Source organism: Kluyveromyces lactis (genome assembly GCF_000002515.2).
Source record: "Kluyveromyces lactis strain NRRL Y-1140 chromosome B complete sequence".
In the NCBI taxonomy this organism is placed as follows: domain Eukaryota; kingdom Fungi; phylum Ascomycota; class Saccharomycetes; order Saccharomycetales; family Saccharomycetaceae; genus Kluyveromyces; species Kluyveromyces lactis.
In genome coordinates, this window is record NC_006038.1 from 1,024,880 (window position 1) to 1,043,192 (window position 18,313).

General features: G+C 39.4%; 10 protein-coding genes and 1 non-coding gene across 11 annotated transcripts; 5 read left to right on the forward strand and 6 right to left on the reverse strand.

Annotated features, from left to right (window-relative positions):
• Nucleotides 1-364: 364 nt before the first annotated feature.
• Nucleotides 365-1,675, reverse strand: PRI1 (DNA primase subunit PRI1; the record flags this gene model as incomplete). Its single annotated transcript, XM_452050.1, has 1 exon — nt 365-1,675. One exon carries the CDS (start codon nt 1,673-1,675, stop codon nt 365-367), a length of 1,311 nt encoding a protein of 436 aa, XP_452050.1.
• A 331-nt stretch (nt 1,676-2,006) lies between these two features.
• On the reverse strand, nt 2,007-4,226 carry EGH1 (hydrolase; the record flags this gene model as incomplete). The annotated part of the gene is made up of 1 exon (XM_452051.1): nt 2,007-4,226. One exon carries the CDS (start codon nt 4,224-4,226, stop codon nt 2,007-2,009), a length of 2,220 nt encoding a protein of 739 aa, XP_452051.1.
• A 372-nt stretch (nt 4,227-4,598) lies between these two features.
• Nucleotides 4,599-4,670, reverse strand: KLLA0_B11726r. The gene has a single exon. It is a non-coding gene; the product is annotated as a tRNA-Glu (tRNA).
• Nucleotides 4,671-5,170: 500 nt separating this feature from the next.
• On the reverse strand, nt 5,171-6,976 carry MDM38 (ribosome-binding protein MDM38; the record flags this gene model as incomplete). Its single annotated transcript, XM_452052.1, has 1 exon — nt 5,171-6,976. The coding sequence occupies one exon, from the start codon at nt 6,974-6,976 to the stop codon at nt 5,171-5,173; it is 1,806 nt and encodes a 601-aa protein (XP_452052.1).
• Nucleotides 6,977-7,489: 513 nt separating this feature from the next.
• VLD1 (Vld1p) lies at nt 7,490-8,119 on the forward strand (the record flags this gene model as incomplete). Its single annotated transcript, XM_452053.1, has 1 exon — nt 7,490-8,119. The coding sequence occupies one exon, from the start codon at nt 7,490-7,492 to the stop codon at nt 8,117-8,119; it is 630 nt and encodes a 209-aa protein (XP_452053.1).
• Nucleotides 8,120-8,255: 136 nt separating this feature from the next.
• On the forward strand, nt 8,256-8,819 carry RPR2 (ribonuclease P protein subunit RPR2; the record flags this gene model as incomplete). The annotated part of the gene is made up of 1 exon (XM_452054.1): nt 8,256-8,819. One exon carries the CDS (start codon nt 8,256-8,258, stop codon nt 8,817-8,819), a length of 564 nt encoding a protein of 187 aa, XP_452054.1.
• Nucleotides 8,820-8,921: 102 nt separating this feature from the next.
• On the reverse strand, nt 8,922-9,419 carry MIM1 (Mim1p; the record flags this gene model as incomplete). The annotated part of the gene is made up of 1 exon (XM_452055.1): nt 8,922-9,419. One exon carries the CDS (start codon nt 9,417-9,419, stop codon nt 8,922-8,924), a length of 498 nt encoding a protein of 165 aa, XP_452055.1.
• Nucleotides 9,420-9,920: 501 nt separating this feature from the next.
• Nucleotides 9,921-10,685, forward strand: PRE6 (proteasome core particle subunit alpha 4; the record flags this gene model as incomplete). Its single annotated transcript, XM_452056.1, has 1 exon — nt 9,921-10,685. The coding sequence occupies one exon, from the start codon at nt 9,921-9,923 to the stop codon at nt 10,683-10,685; it is 765 nt and encodes a 254-aa protein (XP_452056.1).
• A 594-nt stretch (nt 10,686-11,279) lies between these two features.
• KLLA0_B11858g (uncharacterized protein) lies at nt 11,280-13,643 on the forward strand (the record flags this gene model as incomplete). Its single annotated transcript, XM_452057.1, has 1 exon — nt 11,280-13,643. The coding sequence occupies one exon, from the start codon at nt 11,280-11,282 to the stop codon at nt 13,641-13,643; it is 2,364 nt and encodes a 787-aa protein (XP_452057.1).
• A 622-nt stretch (nt 13,644-14,265) lies between these two features.
• Nucleotides 14,266-15,180, reverse strand: MET28 (Met28p; the record flags this gene model as incomplete). The annotated part of the gene is made up of 1 exon (XM_452058.1): nt 14,266-15,180. One exon carries the CDS (start codon nt 15,178-15,180, stop codon nt 14,266-14,268), a length of 915 nt encoding a protein of 304 aa, XP_452058.1.
• Nucleotides 15,181-16,777: 1,597 nt separating this feature from the next.
• Nucleotides 16,778-18,265, forward strand: SLT2 (mitogen-activated serine/threonine-protein kinase SLT2; the record flags this gene model as incomplete). Its single annotated transcript, XM_452059.1, has 1 exon — nt 16,778-18,265. One exon carries the CDS (start codon nt 16,778-16,780, stop codon nt 18,263-18,265), a length of 1,488 nt encoding a protein of 495 aa, XP_452059.1.
• Between the last annotated feature and the right edge of the window lie 48 nt (nt 18,266-18,313).

Genomic DNA, 18,313 nt, shown 5'->3' on the forward strand with positions numbered 1-18,313 from the left:
TTTTCACTGTCGATAGACCCTATATTTCCCTGTTTCCTCCCTGATAAAGGTTTGCCACCGTAAGTGTATGTTCTTTTTGTCAATTGTATTTTAGTTAAACATTTTCAAACATCATTTAAAGGTTTTCCACTGTATGAAAGGTGACAATACACAGAGAGAGAAACAGACAAAGCGTTTTATTCGCAGGAATGAAGCCCAAGCTAGGCGCCAATTGTGGGGTGATAGTAACTAAGAATACACTTGTTGAATGTTTTTTATTTTACTGTTTTGTTTCAGGTAGTATCGATAAATAGGTATTGTTCTTATTTGTAAATATACATATGTATATATGTGCTTGATCATGCAAGACAGCTGAATTAGGCATTCAGAAGTCAATAGACGACTTGATATCTTCTTCACGGTCTCTCTTTTGTGAGGATAATTCTTGTTTGACCAACTTGTTGACATACTTTCCGAACATGTCTAGGTACGGTTGTAGTGAAGTGCGTTGCACTTGATTATCGTTAGTATCCATTTCGTTCTGTAATTTTATAAGTTTTGGTGCCATTTCTGGTGAGAACTCTTCTGTAATCGGTACACAAACGTTACCAGTGGATGGATGTATACAGAATGGAGCCTTGAGTAAATGGATGGTTTGTTTTGTGACTTCCACATCTAATTTAGGGTATAGCGTTTGGATGATGATATCTTCTTTACTCTCGCGTAGTCTCTGCAAATAATCGTGTTGTCTCTGTTTAGGAAAGCTACTTATTAGCTGAGACGCTATCACATCCATGTCCTTCCATTTTTCCTCACTTGATCTTCCAGGTTTGTTGGTCCATAGTTTCTTTAGCTGCTCAGATAGCTGTTTGTCGTGACAACTGGTAGCCAAAGATTTTATCGCTAGTTCATCATCTCTCCAAGTGTCTTGTTCCCTTAGAATGATTTCAACGAAATGAGGTTTCAAAATCTCCAGAGATCTTGATAGATGTGGATGCAGCGGTCTAACCAAATTCAATCTCTTCTCAATATTTCTATCCCTAACCACGTTCATATAATCCAACATGTTCTTCCTATGAGAATCCGTCATGACCCTGGCTCTCTTGTCACTAATCCAACAATGGGCACCACGTCTACCAGAGAAAACCCAAATGAACTCATCAAAACCGAAATCATTTTCCAAAGATGAATTGATTACTTTCATAGCTAATTTAATAAAGTGCCAACACTTGGGACACACTTGTGCCCCAGAACAACATGTTCTATAACTATCATAATCATCCATATCGATATCGAAAACTAATTCTTTCTCCATCGGTTTCATCTCAGTCTTAAGTAAAGAGTCGCGCTCCCTTGGCGGTTTATTGTACACTGCACCGATCTCAAATCTATCTGGATTAGCCTTCTGGATCTGTACTTTGAACTCCTGTACGCTGTTGAACGAATTATATCTTTTGTATGCACCAGATCTGAACGCCATCGCGAATTCTCTATTGATGATATCACGGCCTGGTTTAGGTGAATGGTTCAGCCATTGAAATATCTGCTTAAAAGGATACAGATGTTGATAGTAGTATTGCATATCTGATGAACTAGGTCCATAATTTGAAGGAGGAGTGTCACCTCCATATGGGGTAGTCGATGACGATGGTACAGTGGAAGAGCCAGGCTCAACGGCGTCAACTAAGGATGGCATGTCAAAGTTAGCGGTTAATATGAGTTGAAATTGCACTAGCAGAGACCGTCACAAACCCTTGGCGTTTGTCCTGTTGATTGTCTCGACAGTGTCAGTTCGAGCACTCATCGAATTTGATCTGATTCTTGTTTCAAAACGCGTCAATTTGAATTTTGATAAAAACTGCGATTTAGATAATGTGACGCCAAGGAAGTCACATGACGCCAAATGACAAAGATATGCACTGGCCCGCACGAAGAGCTAGTGGGAATGATGAGTATCTGGAACAAACTTATTATGTGTCTATTTATATGTGTGTGTATATATGGTACGGGAGCAAAGCTTAATCCTTTTATGAGATAACACAGCTGTCCTCATTTGCTGTCACATTGATTAAAGAAATGTTCAAAAACTGATGGCCAGGTTCGTGAATCCACTGTAGTATCTGTCTCTCAGGATCGTAAGTGAAATGGCCAGAGGAGGATTTCATTATAATGTTGTCAAGTTTGAAATGATATGCCGGCAGAAATATCAAAGATCTGTTACTGGAAGACGCGTGACCATGAATTTCCAAATCGTAAGTGCTGTTGAAGGGATCAAATTTTGCTGAAATGAAGGATCCACTAATCTTAATTGGAGATGGTCTCAAAACAGAATCTAATGCCCTGAACCCACTATAGTCTATTAGTGCAATGCCGTTATTTGCCGTTTTGAAAGTATTGGCTGATTTAGTTGATCTTGTTGATCCTGAAAGTGAAGAGAAAATTTCTGATTCCTGTAAGGATACCGTTTCACTACCAAGATGCGGAACTTCTACAGTCACTTTTTCCCTTTTAGCATCATCGGAACTCCAAAGTGAGAAATCTTCGTTATTCCATTGATCGCCCCATTGATGAGAGTTTTTCGAGCAATAACACCAAAGAGAAAATGATAGGTTGTTATTCTCCAAAGCGAATCCAATAGCATCCATAGCACTTGTCTGTGACGTATATTGTCCGGTCTTATATGCTTCTTTGTTGTCCATATCAAATGGCATACCAATTTCACTGAAAACGACGGCAACATGACCACCTAACACTTCTCTAGCCTCATCTCTTATGTCACGGAGTTGTTTTGAAATGCATTTTTTGATATTGTTCTCACCCAATACCACACTGAACACCGGGTTAAGATACTTACCCCTTACTATTCCCAAGGTGTTGACGTTGTAAATCTTGTTCCAAGTTTTAAACATCAATGACATACCATCATAAAAATGCGTGGAAAATACCGTTCTATCATCTATCAAAGAGGAGTTCTTCAGCTCTGGTGGCCGTTGAAAAACAGGATTTTGCATGAATAAAAACCTTTCTTTATCTATACTGCGGAACATATTCCTAAACTTCTCGAAGTATGAAACATACATGTTGTTAATGAAATACTTCATATCAACTCCGCCGTCAGAGAAGTACCGAGGATGTAGCAAGCGCGGTTTCATTTCTTTGATATCCCATACCTTATGTAACTTCCAGATACACCCAGTCTTCCACTCTGTATCTCTTTCCCATCCATATTGTGCGTCGATTTGGCCTCTTTCCTGTTGGTTCATCCATACTGATTGTCCTTCAGGATTAACAAATGTAGTTCCAATTTTCTTGGGTCCTGCCACGGTAATATCATATAGATCAACATTGGTTTCAAACCCTTCTCCAAGAATAAAACTTTGGAAAGCTGTTGGAGTGGGACCCATCCTTAACTCTCTTTCTTTTGGAATTTGCGAAAGTATAGGATAGCCAATGTATCCTTCGCTTGGTTCATTAACAGTTTCTAACCCAAGAACCAAATTTCCTTCAAATAGTTCTGGTGATTGCTCCATCAAATATCGATACATAGCACCAATTGCATCATTGAATGAATCTTGTAAATAATCCTGGATGTTTTTACCATTTATGATACACTTTGGTGCATATTGTCTTCCACCAAAAAATAGCGTAAACATGGTCTGGCAAGCTAACTTGAAATAATTCGTTGGCCAAAACATCTTAGGGTAATGTTTTACTTGTTTCCCAGTATCTTTGTCGATGTATTCATTATGTAATATAGCAGCTTGAGTGACAGAAACTCTTTTTGGTTGGAAACCCGCGCAATATAGAGTCCAAAGAGGCGCTCCAGATCCACCTGTAAATCTGGACCATACATCCTGATGTGGATCAAAATACACGTACATATCACCGATTTCATATATTTTCAATAGAACTTGACGTACGTACTCAATGTACTCAAAATCGTACTGCCCTGGACCCTTATGCTCCAATGCTTCCCAATTAAAACAGAATCGAATGGTATTATACCCCATCGACTTCAATCTAGTAATATGTTCATTTACTTCATCAATGTCGATAGGATGGTTTACAAAGTTCGCATCATCTGCTGAATCCCAAAATGAGTCAAGTAACGGAGAGTGCGAAGTTACGGTTGGTGAATTCGGGTATTTGACGCATGGATCCAAGTTCACTCCACGAAGTTGTACCACACGATCATGAGAGTCAATGAACTCCCCTTCAGAAGACACTCGGATTTTTTCAAGAACCATTTTCACGGAAAAGGAATGACAAGTGCCTCAGTGGTTTCAAGTCCGGATAGGTGATATCGGATGCTGAATTACTATCTCAACGCCCCTAATAAAACCTGGATCTAACTTGATTGAAACTGGATTGAAAACGAGTGAATTTTCCAGCTAAGTATTATTGAAAAGATTGATAATCACTTCACCCACACAATTGGTGCTCTGAATATGTATGTTTGAACCAAGGCTCAAGCTTTCTGCCAGGTGAAACAAGTGTAACGTTGTCTATATATATATATATATATATATATATATATATGTATGTATGTAAATAAAGGAAAGTTTGAGGATTTCAAAAGTCCAGTCCGAACGAGAGCTAAGAAAAAAATAAAAAGAAAACTCCGATACGGGGAGTCGAACCCCGGTCTCCACGGTGAAAGCGTGATGTGATAGCCGTTACACTATATCGGATATTTGGATGAAAATATAGTTTTTCACAGCTCCATCATGCGGTTCAGTGGAGAGGTCCATCATTTGAAATCATTTGGCTATTGGAATATAATTTATCCAACTCCGCTCAGTGCCGTCCGCTTTAGTGGCAGCGCAATGGTAACATGGGCGTTTCAATCAATCTCCGCGAATATGGAGACAGAGCTGCTCTGGAGTGATATATCTGTTAGATAACTTGTGCCTGTAATTTTTCGAATGAAAGTGTCTGAGCTTTTATTTGTACTTAAATATAATAATTTCCAATACCGTCACTAACGTTGACATATAAATGAGTATGTTGGGAGGGGGAATGGAAAGATTGATGTGAAAAAAAGATATCGCAAAGTTGGAACCTTCATAGAAGGAATTGAAATGAATATGATGAAGTTTGATAAATATGAAGTATCAAAACCGTACAAAGTTTATTCGCAGTCATCAACGAATTGTGTTAAATAATAGATCATTCAAAACAACGAGGGTGATTATTGCTTCTTACCATCAGATGGTTCGTCCGAATTTTTGGTATCTTTAGCAGGTTCCGAGGAAGCTTTTTCAGGAATTTCCTCTTCTTTTTCATCTAAGTTGATGTCATCTTTGATAACTTCTCTTTGAGATCTCAACTTAGCTTCTTCTTCTTCCTTCTTAATCAACTCCTCTTGCTCCTTCAAAACGCTTAACTTGAATGCATTATCGTCAGTCTTTTGCTGTTCTTCTTCTTCTTCCGCTTCTTCTGATACTGCTTCTTTTTCATCCTTCGCTTGTTCTGGCTGAGGTTCTTGCACGGCTTCCTTCTTTTGATCAGTAACGCTAGATTCAGACTTGGCTGAAGCAGGTTTGGTTTCAGTTTCGGATTTTGGTGAAGCAGATGCGATGTTACTTACAACATTAGCAGCTGCAGATGCAGCACTTGCATTAGTAGCAAGAGCTTCGCTGGCTAATTTAGTAATAGAGGGTTCTTCCTTTGGCTCTGCCTTCGCAGCTGCTGCTGTGGAAGAACTAGGTTCTTTGCTTTCTGAGACATCCAACTTAGTGACGTTATAAACTGGATCTGGGATACTGCTCAAAACTTGAAGAATACCATCGTAGTAGAAATCCAATAAATTGTTGAATTTCGTATCTTCGACCTCGGCTTCGATGGATGCGGTAGAATAAGCATCGACTTTTTGTTCTTTTGGAATACCACCAAACGTGTAAGCACTCGAAAGCACCAACAAAACACTTGGGACTTGATGTCTCAATCTCAAATCTAACCAAACTTTCAAATTTTCTAGCAATTCATCTTTGCTAACACCGAAGGTCTTAATACCTCTTGAGACACACGCCTGATAAAGTTCCTCATCGGATAACGAAGCAGCACCTTCATAATCGATGGTTTTATCATCTTCTATGATATGCTTCAAGTTAAAACGAATTTGGTAACGAAGCATGTTATCGTTACCGAATGGTCTCAAGGACATGTATTTGGCCATGGCAATTAATTGAGGTCTGGACAAGTTATCCAAAACGGTATCGTTCTTGAACATCTTGGCAACATTTAAGATTTCTTCGTGTGTGAATAGGTTTTCTTTACCATCTTTGGTGGAGTTTAGCTTCTTGAAGAAGTTCAGGAACTGTTTCTTTTTCTCTGTTGATTCCAAAGATTTGTAATTGATCAAAGAAGACTCTTCCAACGTCTCTTGTAAAAAGTTTGATGTCTTAGCCCTGATTTCGTTCAACTTAGTCCTCTTAATTTTCTTTTCCTTACCACTTTCATAGGTGGAAGGCAACAAATTAGGAAATATCTTCAATGCCACTGGAAGTAACAATTCTGCAAATGGGATAATTAAGAAGGCACTGAAGGGAACAAGACGGAAGATATCACCCATTGTTCTCTTCAATTGATTCTTTTCACGTCTTGAAAGTTCGTAACCTTGGACGAACTTCACCAAAAGCTTGGTGGAAACTTTAATCTCATACCCCAAAAGTTTTGTACCGTTGACGTAATGGGTCAACTCGTGTTTAATTCTATCCCACAAGGGAGGTTTCTTCTCTTTCTTTGCAGCTACTGGCTTAGTGGCTGGTGCTTTTGACGCATCAACTAACTCACCAGTACTAGCTTTATCCGTTGTTGCGGCAGCAGTATTTGTAACCGTTCCGGTTTCAGAATTGCTATTACTAGAAGCAAATCGTTTACCACCGGCTATCATCGTCACATGCGCTGGGACCGGTAACACCGGTACCCTTAACCCCGCATTATTACGCAAGATACCATAACCTGGCTTCACAGGAGTTACCACGCGACGAAACATAAATAAAATTGAATTGTCAGGATATACCGTTCGAGAATTGGATTGGTTTTCCTGGTTCTTTCTATGCTACAGAATGCCTTTAAAACAAACGGAAGTCAAATAATAATAGAATCAAAAAAAAAAAGGTCAATACAGCTGACTAGAGATGAATAGCAATTGGCGTCTGCTACTATTTGATATCGGCTCCAGTAGTCGTTAACACAAAAGCAACAGTTTATTGTTCAATAAAAACGCTCATTGAACGTTTTCATTGAAATTGTGAGAAGTAGATGTCTAAGTTCGAAAATTGTTGAAAAGCGATGTTCAAACTAAATTCACAGTATGAATATTATGAACTGAGAATGAAGTAACCCTTTAAATGGCAAAAGGGAAAAGAAAACAAACTAGGGAGTTGAAGTTTGATCAACGTGTTTGTCTACAAGCTGTCCTTTGTATATCATACATTCTAAATATTTCGGCTGCCGTGTTTTGGATGGATGTTGTAAGGTAGTGAGTGAGCGAATGAAATAAAAGATGATTGTTTCTAATTTTTGCGGGAAATTAATGATCTTCATGTATACAGTTATCTATCTACGGTTTATGAAGGACCAAACGATAACTATTGCCCTAAGTTCATTGATTCTTATGTTTTTCAGCTACCTGTCACATTCTCTTTTGATAGTATACCATGCAGAATTGACAGAGAATCATGAAGAAATGCGGACGATTATGTTGAGAAATTTCAGGGGACTACAAGTGTTATTGTTGCTAGAGACCGTTGCATCGGTGGCGTACCATTCTGTAATAAATATAGAACGGGACGTGTGTCGGTGGAAATATGGCTACTGGTTCACGCAATTCATTGGTGATCTGCAATGTGGGAAAGGTGGTCGGGCAATGTTATTGTTCTTAGATTTGACATTTACGTTTCTGCTCCTAACATCCATCACTTACATGAGTACTAACGTTGAACTCAATACTGTTGATTTCAAAGTTAGTGTATCTGCACTAAACGTGGATGAATGGGGGATACTAAGCTTGCTAAAGATGAAGTCCTTGGATATGGACGCCAGTATCTTGAAAATCACGCTAGACGAGTTCAACGTCGATCTTGGTGACTCTTATGCTAACTATAATTCCATGGAAGTAATGGATTCAGATTGAATAAAAAATATAGAGGAATTATGGCGGAGGTATCATTTTAACGAACTCCTGCGTTACATCAGCAATCTCTCTTTGTCTTTGCATTGCAGCCTCCTCTTTTTCTACCTTTTCGTCCATATCAGAAATATAAGATGAAATGAAAATTGTTAAGAACCACTCACTAGATGAGGTTTGTATGCAAACAGGGACAGTTCTAGGTCAAAGTTTACACCGGCCAACCTGTTATAAGATGAGCGAACGGACGGCGAAAGTTAAAGAGAACAAAAAGAAATCGAACATCGATTCGGATGGAACAATACAAATTCCTGCACCAAAGGGTATTGGGAATAAAGAGCATTACCAAAGGTTGAACTATCTCATACAATCCTCGGCCTTCCTAGCAACACAGATACGTGATAAAGACGAAGCCTTGAGCCGAAACTACATAAAAAATATGGATTCTATACGGAAGAAGAACCAGCTTGCACTATCTCCGCACATGAAGAGACAAGTTTGTAAGAAATGTCAAAGGTTGCTAATAGCAGGACGGAACCTCCAGATGAAAATAATGAACGGAAGTAAGAAAAAGGGCAAGAACCTACGTAAATCCGATGTACTTGTGTACCAGTGCATATGCGGTGAAACTAAGAAGTTCCCCATCGGTAAGGACCCTACATATCAATTGCACTTAGAGAAACCAGGAATCTTAATTAACGTATAAACTTTTGATCATCTGTATTATTATTATTATTATTATCATTAGTATTATATTGTACAATGGAATAAAAACCTAAGAGTGTATATAGAATTAGATTGGGCTTATTTACAAAAATTTATCATTACTTTCTGTATCATTAACTGTCTTGCCAGAGTTTGATGGATGTGTCTCAGTGATGTCATATTCAAACTTTTTCCTACTTTCAGGGAATATACGGTATCCTGTGTTCTTCCTATTAAACCAGTTCCAATTCCAGCTCAACTCATGAGCCACTAGCTCACCAAACCCAAGCATTAGCCCGTTAATAAAGGGAAGAACTAAATTTATAGAACATGATCCTGCGAATGATAAGATCTTACCGAAGGAAACACCATTCTTTTCACTAGACAGTTGACTCAAACTAGTAGTACTCGTCGTGCTAGGACTTCTAGACACAGAAACACCGGTATCCGCCAAATTAGTCAAATACTGTCTGTTCTCTTCTCTTAAATCATCGGTATCTTGTTCCAAATCGTGCGAATTCATAACATTCAAACTATCACCTCTGGACAAAATGGTAGCATGCAACTCCTCCGGAATATCGTTGAAAACCTCTTCAGCCATGTTTAACCAAACCTTGACTTTGAATCACTTCACTATTCAGTGAATAACTGGTGAGCGGAGTTTATATACTAGTATAATGTATTCATCTTTAAATGAAATCAAGACTCAGAGTCTATTCATCCAGTTTCATATATATAACGATCGAATTATAAAATCTCGTTGTTGCCGATCGAAAAATCCACGCCTCGAAACCCGTGGCCGGGTAATAGTGTATGATATTGTAGTCACGTGTATGATCACGTGACTTGCAATTTTGGTTTTTTCTCATCATCATCTCTGTATTGATGGAATCAACTCAATTGATACATTTAGGCATGTATATAATTAAAGGTTTTAGTTTGCCACCATTGGTTTTAAGACAGACAAGACCAGTTGCCAGAGACCAATTGAACTTTGAAAGTACGAACGTATTAGATATTTGCGCGGTTATTCTGTGTGTAATTACCTGGCCATAGATTTTTTTTCAAAAGTAAAGAGTAATACAGAGATAATAGTAGGGACATGAGTGGATACGATAGGGCATTGTCCATCTTTTCTCCAGACGGACACATTTTCCAAGTTGAATATGCATTGGAAGCAGTTAAGAGGGGTACATGTGCGGTAGGATTGAAAGGTGCTGATTGTGTTGTGCTGGGGTGCGAAAGAAGGTCTACTTTGAAGTTACAGGATCCTAGAATTACGCCTTCGAAGATCTCTAAGATCGATAATCATGTAGTTCTTTCATTTGCTGGATTGAACGCAGATTCGAGGATTCTCATCGAGAAGGCTAGAGTAGAGGCACAGTCACATCGTTTGACTTTAGAGGACCCAGTCACGGTGGAATACTTGACGAGATACGTTGCTGGTGTCCAGCAACGTTACACTCAATCCGGTGGTGTGAGGCCCTTTGGTGTGTCTGTGTTGATTGCAGGGTTCGATCCACGCGACAATAAGCCACGTCTATACCAGACTGAGCCAAGTGGTATTTATTCCGCATGGTGTGCACAATCCATTGGTAGAAACTCGAATACAGTACGTGAATTTTTAGAGAAGAATTACAATAAGAATGAGCCTCCAGCTGATGAAAAAGAATGTGTCAAATTGACCATCAAATCTTTGCTCGAAGTGGTACAAACCGGAGCTAGAAATATCGAAATTACAGTGGTAAAACCTGATTCAAAGATTGTCACTTTGACCACCGAAGAGATAAGCAACTATGTCGATGAAATCGAAGCCGAAAAGCAGCAAGATCTCGATAAGAAGAAGCAACAGGAACAACAGGACTAGGCAAGCACAGTCACACCTAGTGTGCCTCGGTGTCCTTCAGGTTATAACATAACTCGTCCTATGTAACATATTTTACGGCAGTCTTCCCATATATATATCATTTAATATATACTTGCAAGTCTTCATACAAGAAGTTACACTACACTTTCTCACATATGTGTCATTTGACAACGACGAACTCCGCAGGAACTATCAAGTTGGTCATGGACCATCCTTCTTCCATCTTCACTCTTCACACCTTTACTCCTATACGCATACTATATCGAAGCTCAGTTTTTTTTTCAACGTTCTTTCATGTTAAAAAAACAGAAATTACAATCAATCGAGTTTTCATAATCAATAGTGTCTTGAAGTCAGGATAGGGTGAGCTGTTATTGATACATATAGGCCGGTAGTGGGTGGATTAAAACATCTCTCGTGTCTGTGCTTGTGTTGAACCTGTTGAATATACTGGAAAGGATTTCGAAATAATCGTGTGTCTCTTTTGATCAATCTTTTTTAACACCTTGGCAGACCTGGTTGCATTGCCGCTCTGTTGTGTCTATAGCAGGATTTTATCTCCGAAACAGCATTCAAAGCATTCGTTAATTCGTAATGGCAAACCCTAGCACTGCGTTGCAGGATATAAAGGAGGAGGAAGATAATGCTTCTGAGTTATCTGCGTCCCAGAATACTGGAGAGGCGTCCGTTATAATCACTGAGATGTCTTCAAACAACTTGTTATCAGAGTCCAAAAATGAACAAGAGGGCTTAAATATTGGTCTTGGGATGGAGTCTACTGCACTTCCTATTGGGGTAGCGGTTCAGAAACAACCAGAGATTGAAACAAGATTTCTGGGGCTTGTTATCGACGATAGTCTAGAACAAGAAACGACAGAAAATAGTACGGCGAACGCCATAATGGAAGGCACTGAACTGACCGATAGAGAGGAAGAACTGTTACTCCCTCCATTGCCAGACGTGGAAACTAAAGCTGCACTCATATATCAAGAGGAGACGGGAGGAAATCTAAGTTCGGTATCATCTTCGGAGACAGAGTCTTCAGATACGATATCGCCGGTGTTGGATACGAAAAATAGCGAACCAGAGGAAACTTCGTTTGATCTTTCGCAGGCTCTCGAGATACCTAGCCATTCTACCACAGGCTCCTCTTTGAATAAAAGTTCACCAACACATAATGCATCATCCTATGGTCCACAGTCACTGTCATCTCCCAGTATGAGTTCTCCTAAAGTGGCTCTGAAGCATCGATTTTCGAATTCGCTACTCTCACAAGCTTTAAATCAAGAAACGTTATTACTGTCTACAGGTACATCGCCTCAGTTGATGCAAACTGGAGAGTTTCCACTTCATAAGACAAGTACTAGGTCAAGCGCTCATACCTCTTCGAGCAGTATAGGAACCCGGAATAAAAGTAGATCCAACTCTAATGCAATACCTCAGTTCCCAACGACTGACAACTCGGTTGGATCGAATAGTGGTTTAAACGTCAGCGTGGGGCTATCTAAAAAGACTAGTAACATGTCAAATACAAACAGTGCCAGTATCTATAACAATGCGAATACCACGGAGGTATCAGATAAACGCTTTTTGGATTTGAAGAAGTTGATTGTGGGGCAAAATGGAAACGAGGTTGGGTCCAACTCATCAGATATATCAACCCCATCTTTAAGTTCTCCTTTGGAATTGACTAATAGTCCCCAGTATGAAGAGATCTTGTATAACGCTCCAATGGCATCAGGGTCATCGAATTTGGCTATCACAGGAAGCAGAAGCAGGTCTAACTCCAACATTAATACCATCCAAAACTTTTTCTCAGGGAATAGCAAAGCTCCTCGAAGTTCATTTGACGAATCTTCAGATAATCGATCCTTCACGTCTTCTGAGATTAATGTATCTAAGAGGGTTCCTCTACTTAGGAGAGCTTCAAGTGCTTTGCTGAGGAAACGCTCCCTTCGACAAAGTGCCGAGAATTCACCTGATGTAAATACGGGACTTGGCATTGTATCACCAATTAATGATTTCAGGATGGCTTCGTTGGACTTGGATGCTATTGCTCGCTTAGAAAGTAGAAACAAGAAAAATCTTTTTATCAATACAAACGACAGCAGACCGACGCTATCGTCCAAGGAATCCACGACATCTTTACGATCTACAATGAGTAATGATCCTCATATAAATAGAATACCTTCATTTGGTTCTAAAGTGAAACGCGGATTTACAAGAATCATGAGTAGTGGGAATAACTGTTCAAGAAAAGAATCACCTACAAGTTCAAGAATACTGAGTGACAACATGCTGAATGGGAATTCCAAAGGGAATGATGCTGATGCCATTACAATGAATTTCGGATTGGATACAAACTCTGTGAACGAGTTTGTAGAGGAACACAACGGCAACAAGAACAACCTTTTAAGAAAACGGTCTAGCTCTACTTTCCAGCAGAGAAGAGCTTCACGCCTCAACAAGAGGAGTAGCAATACCAACTCCATCATGTCGGAACGCGCGAACAGTGGAAATATAGTAAATACCAGGAACAAGCAGCTGATAGACACCGACGATCAAGACTTGGATGAAGAAGACCTCATCATCACAGATGCAGATATGGAAGCATTGTCCAAAAAGCTCCCAACAATAACGATCACTGAGAAATTTGGAGCTAACAACACAACACCTTTGCAACAGCAATCGAACGTGTGGTGTTACAAGACCTCGTTTGATGATTGGAAGAATGCAACGAATAAAAAACCAAGTAACGCATCCCTTCGTAAGTATATCGATATCCTTATCGAACAACAGACACTAGAGGACGCGAGATTCCAAGCATTAGAACAAAACTTCAAACAATCTGGATGGGTATCCAGTCAGGAAATTGGATATTTGCGCCAAAAAAGGGTGGTAATAAACCGACAATGGGCGGAACGAATCTCATTTTATCAGAATAAACTAGAGGAATGAAGTTAATAACCCTCTCTTCTATGTGTGTTGTTTTATGAGTATTCTCCACTTTAGCTATATATAAGATATATACTAAAACCAGGTTTGTCTTTTCCAATCAATTGTAGTTAGTAATGGCACATGAAAAGATTCCATTTTACTTTAAAAGAGCTACAAAAAATAAGTGTCCAGGGAAAAAGCCCACATTGTCACTACTACTCCGCCTAAGTGTATCGTTATGTAACGTCATCTTCTATGAAGCAAATTCCTCTGCATCTACATGTATAACATCAATTGATGATCAGACGTTGGTAGGCTATACTCACGTGACTTGGAAATTGTGGTTAGTGTGGTTCCTTTACAATCCAGTTGCTTTCACACAGTGACAGTAAATCTTGTCTGAAAACAGAAATAGAAGAAGAACCAACGTCAGTTTAAAGAAAGTAGGTACCCGAAAACATTTATTTCAAGTCTGATTGGTGAATTGATATAGTATATTTCCAGGTATAGTTCTCAACTGTGAAAATAGTATCCCCATAATGCGTTATAATATCAATCAATAAATACCTTTACAAAAAAAGAGAATAATGTAGTAAATAATAAAGGTGGTAGTATTAGCAGTAAGTACTAAGGCCTGCTGTTCCTATAGACCATTGCGTCGTTTGATATTGTCCAATAACTCCTTCGATTTAATTTCATTCAGTTCCTCTAGTTTCTTCTTCCAGTAACTATTTTCACTAATGAGAGAATCGATGGTATCGTACATATCGTTAATATCTTTAGTTAGCTGTCTCAACTGTTGAAACTTCTCCTTTTCTCTTTGTTTCTTGCGTATTCTGAATCTCGCCGACGCTTCTGTATTCTTTCTCCGTTTCTCTAGTTGTTTCCATATCAGATCGTTATCTTCTTCTGCTATGTCATCTTTCGTTATATCAGTACCAACTGAATCCTGTTTATCCGATATAGTGGTATTAGTAGTAGTGGTGGTGGTGGTCTTTTTCTCGTTACCAGTAGTCGAAGTCGCTAGCGATGGTGGCGGTTGTGATATTTTTGTGAGTCCATTCAGTTTCGACAGATCGCCATTATTTACAGCGTTAATAATATCTGTTGCGTTCCCACTGCTCACGAGCAAAAGCGATAGCAGTCTCGATCCCAACTCCGAGTTGTTATTGATCAATTCATGCAGCTGTGTCGATAAATCTGATCCCGGTTTCCCAAACTGAGCAACTGCGTTTGCTGTGTCCTGTTGTCGATCGTTCGGTACCGATACCGAAACTTTCCTGGTCTTTCCATCAGCTTTGGACACTGTATAATTTTGAGAAACAGAACCTGTAGCCTGGCCAGAATTCGTCTCGTCAGAAGTTGTGACTGGCTCAGTCACATCAACTCCTGACTCAGCTTCAGTCTGGGCCTCGGTCTGGGCTTGAACTTGTTCTTTCAATCCTCGTAGCAATTCATTAAGTTTAGTAGTAGACGGCGAGGTCATATTTTCAGTGGGCATACTTAACCTTCCGTCTCCAGTGGTTCCTTTCATTTGCTCCAAGCCAGTTGTAGCCATCCTCAAAACTCCCCTTTTAATAACACTATGAGAAACTATTAAGCAATGACTCCCCAAGGTCCAAAAAGTATATGTCCAACGATTAAACGTTCACAAAACGAAACCAGTTATAGCCAGCACTTGCTGATCCGGACGGGTATAAAGTATATATATATATATATATATATATATATATATATACGTATACGAACTGATATAACTACGAAAGGTGATTCAAACGACATCCAGTTTCGGTCCTAATACTCAGACAAATGAAAAGATATTCCATTGTGGCTGGGCAACCGATTCCCGTTTCACAAAATGTAGTAAATACGTTGATGTAGGAAAACCCTATGGATTGCTTCTCTCGAGCAAAACTAACCAGTGATGAGCTCGAAGCATAATTAAAGGAGATTTTACACCATATAAAAGTACAGAGATGAGTAAGAGAAGGAACTAACGGCACTTAACGGAGTACATTAGAAGGGGGCAGAGACAAACTACACACACTTTGTGAACATAACTACAACTAAGCTGAGTAACTTAAGTCATTGCAACTGGTATGTGGTTGAGTAATGGGAAGTAAAGATACCAGAGAGTGTGTGTGAAAGAGATATGTCAGGTGGACGCAAAGCAACTTGACACAGAATACAATGTGTGGAAAAAACCGAAGAACCACGAATTGTGTCAGCCTGTACCTGACTAAGTATGTAGTGGTCCGTAGTCTCTATAGAGAACCGACCTGTGATGATTCAAACCACAACTGTGTTATGTGTGGGAATGGAATTCATATCTTTACGTAGTATTATTGGAGACCGTTTTGATGTTATCTTTGCTGTGGCATCGTGCTTGCTGTTTTGGGATCGGGAAAACCACAGTTGTGGTTTACAGCATAGGATAGTGGAAACTTTTCAATTTCTTTTGCATTTTGCTCAGTCCCCGCGATGATGGAATTTGAGTCACGTGCGCAATGACTGGTCCAGTTCCTATAGGAAAGTTTTTCCGGTAACCAAGAAGAAATCCCGAAACAGATGGCCGGGTAACATGTTTTGTTATTTTGTTCTTTGATTACCCGGATTTTAGTATGTTGATCACGTGCTGTGTACTGACACGTGATCATGGAGTGCCACACTGGCGAAAATAAAGAAACAGACTATGAGTTTGCAATATTAAGAACATTACTATGACATTCGGTCCTAAACCTTCAAGCTTATCTGACATTCTATAAATAGAGGATATTAAGTACCTAAGATGACGAATAAATATCTGATATCTTAAAAACATACATATATTCCTCACATAGACAGCCCTCATCTCTCTTCCTTCGCTAAAGTTTATTTTCCATAGTACGGGGTTCGCTCTTACTACGAGATTTCTCTTCCCTTACCAAATGTTTAAATATAGAATCTTTTCATTTACAAATATCGAAATCATCAAAATCATTTCTTAATTATATACACTCGTCATATGCACTTTTTATGAAAGAGACAAGTATATAGGTCTGGAGGGAAATATAACTGCATCAATACCGTGTGAGCTTGTTACTGGCATTTATTTTGAACTTAATTTCCCATAATATCAGTCCGGATCAACTGATTGTGCCCTTTTCTCCACCGAAATGAACGAATACGATGCGGTAGATAGACACACTTTCAAAGTGTTTAATCAGGACTTCACAGTGGATAAACGGTTCCAGTTGATTAAAGAAATAGGTCATGGTTCGTACGGGATTGTTTGCTCTGCCCGGTTCACTGAAGCTGCAGATGAAACCACGGTGGCTATTAAGAAAGTTACCAACGTTTTCTCAAAGACTCTGCTCTGCAAAAGATCTCTAAGGGAACTGAAACTTCTAAGACATTTTAGAGGTCATAAAAATATCACTTGTCTATACGATATGGATATTGTGTTCCAGCCGGACGGTATGTTCAATGGTCTTTATTTGTACGAGGAATTAATGGAATGTGATATGCATCAAATTGTAAAATCGGGTCAGCCCTTAACAGATGCCCATTACCAATCGTTCATCTACCAGATTCTTTGTGGGTTAAAATATATTCATTCAGCAGACGTGCTCCATCGTGATTTGAAGCCAGGGAATCTTTTGGTTAACGCTGATTGTCAGTTGAAGATTTGTGATTTCGGATTGGCCAGAGGGTACAGCGAGAATCCAGTAGAAAATAACCAATTTTTGACCGAATACGTGGCAACGAGATGGTACAGAGCACCGGAAATTATGTTGAGCTATCAAGGTTATACAAAGGCTATTGACGTATGGTCTTGTGGTTGTATCTTGGCGGAATTGCTAGGTGGGAAACCTATCTTTAAGGGTAAAGATTACGTCGACCAATTGAATAGGATCTTACAAGTCTTGGGGACTCCTCCAGAGGAAACTTTGAAAAGAATCGGATCGAAAAACGTCCAAGACTATATCCACCAGCTAGGATATATTCCAAAGATACCATTCAGCACTTTATACCCAAATGCCAACCCGGATGCATTGAACCTTCTTGAGGGAATGTTAAGCTTTGATCCTCAACTTAGAATAACAGTCGATGATGCTCTACAACATCCGTATTTGTCCATCTGGCATGATCCTGCAGATGAACCGATATGTACAGAAAAGTTCGATTTTTCTTTTGAAAGTGTCAATGAGATTGAACAACTTAAACAAATGGTAATTGACGAAGTGACCGATTTCAGGCAATATGTGAGATTACCCCTCTTACACGAGCAACAGCAACAACAGGGGAAGACAGACGGTGGTTTTGATGATCAAATACGAGAAGATCAACGCACATTTCAAGCGCAGCTAGAAGAACAAGTGAACAATGGTAGAACTGCATCTAACGTTCCATCGTTCGATGAGCCGTTTTCTAGTCAAATGATGGGTTCCGCGTCACAACAAGATCCTCTTGTTGGTATTCATTCGGATAATTTACCAAGCCATGAACTTGACTTCCCTCCTAGGCCTAGTGAGAATGTGCTAGATTCGCCAATGGGTCTAAGTCATCAGCAAACGCATAACGGCTCTCCTGAGTGCCAAGATATAAATGACCTTTTAGGATTAGAAAGAGAACTAGAATTTGGATTAGATAGACAGTTTTAATGAAACCGTCTGGTATATAGCTTCATCCACTCTCTTTGTAGAACATAA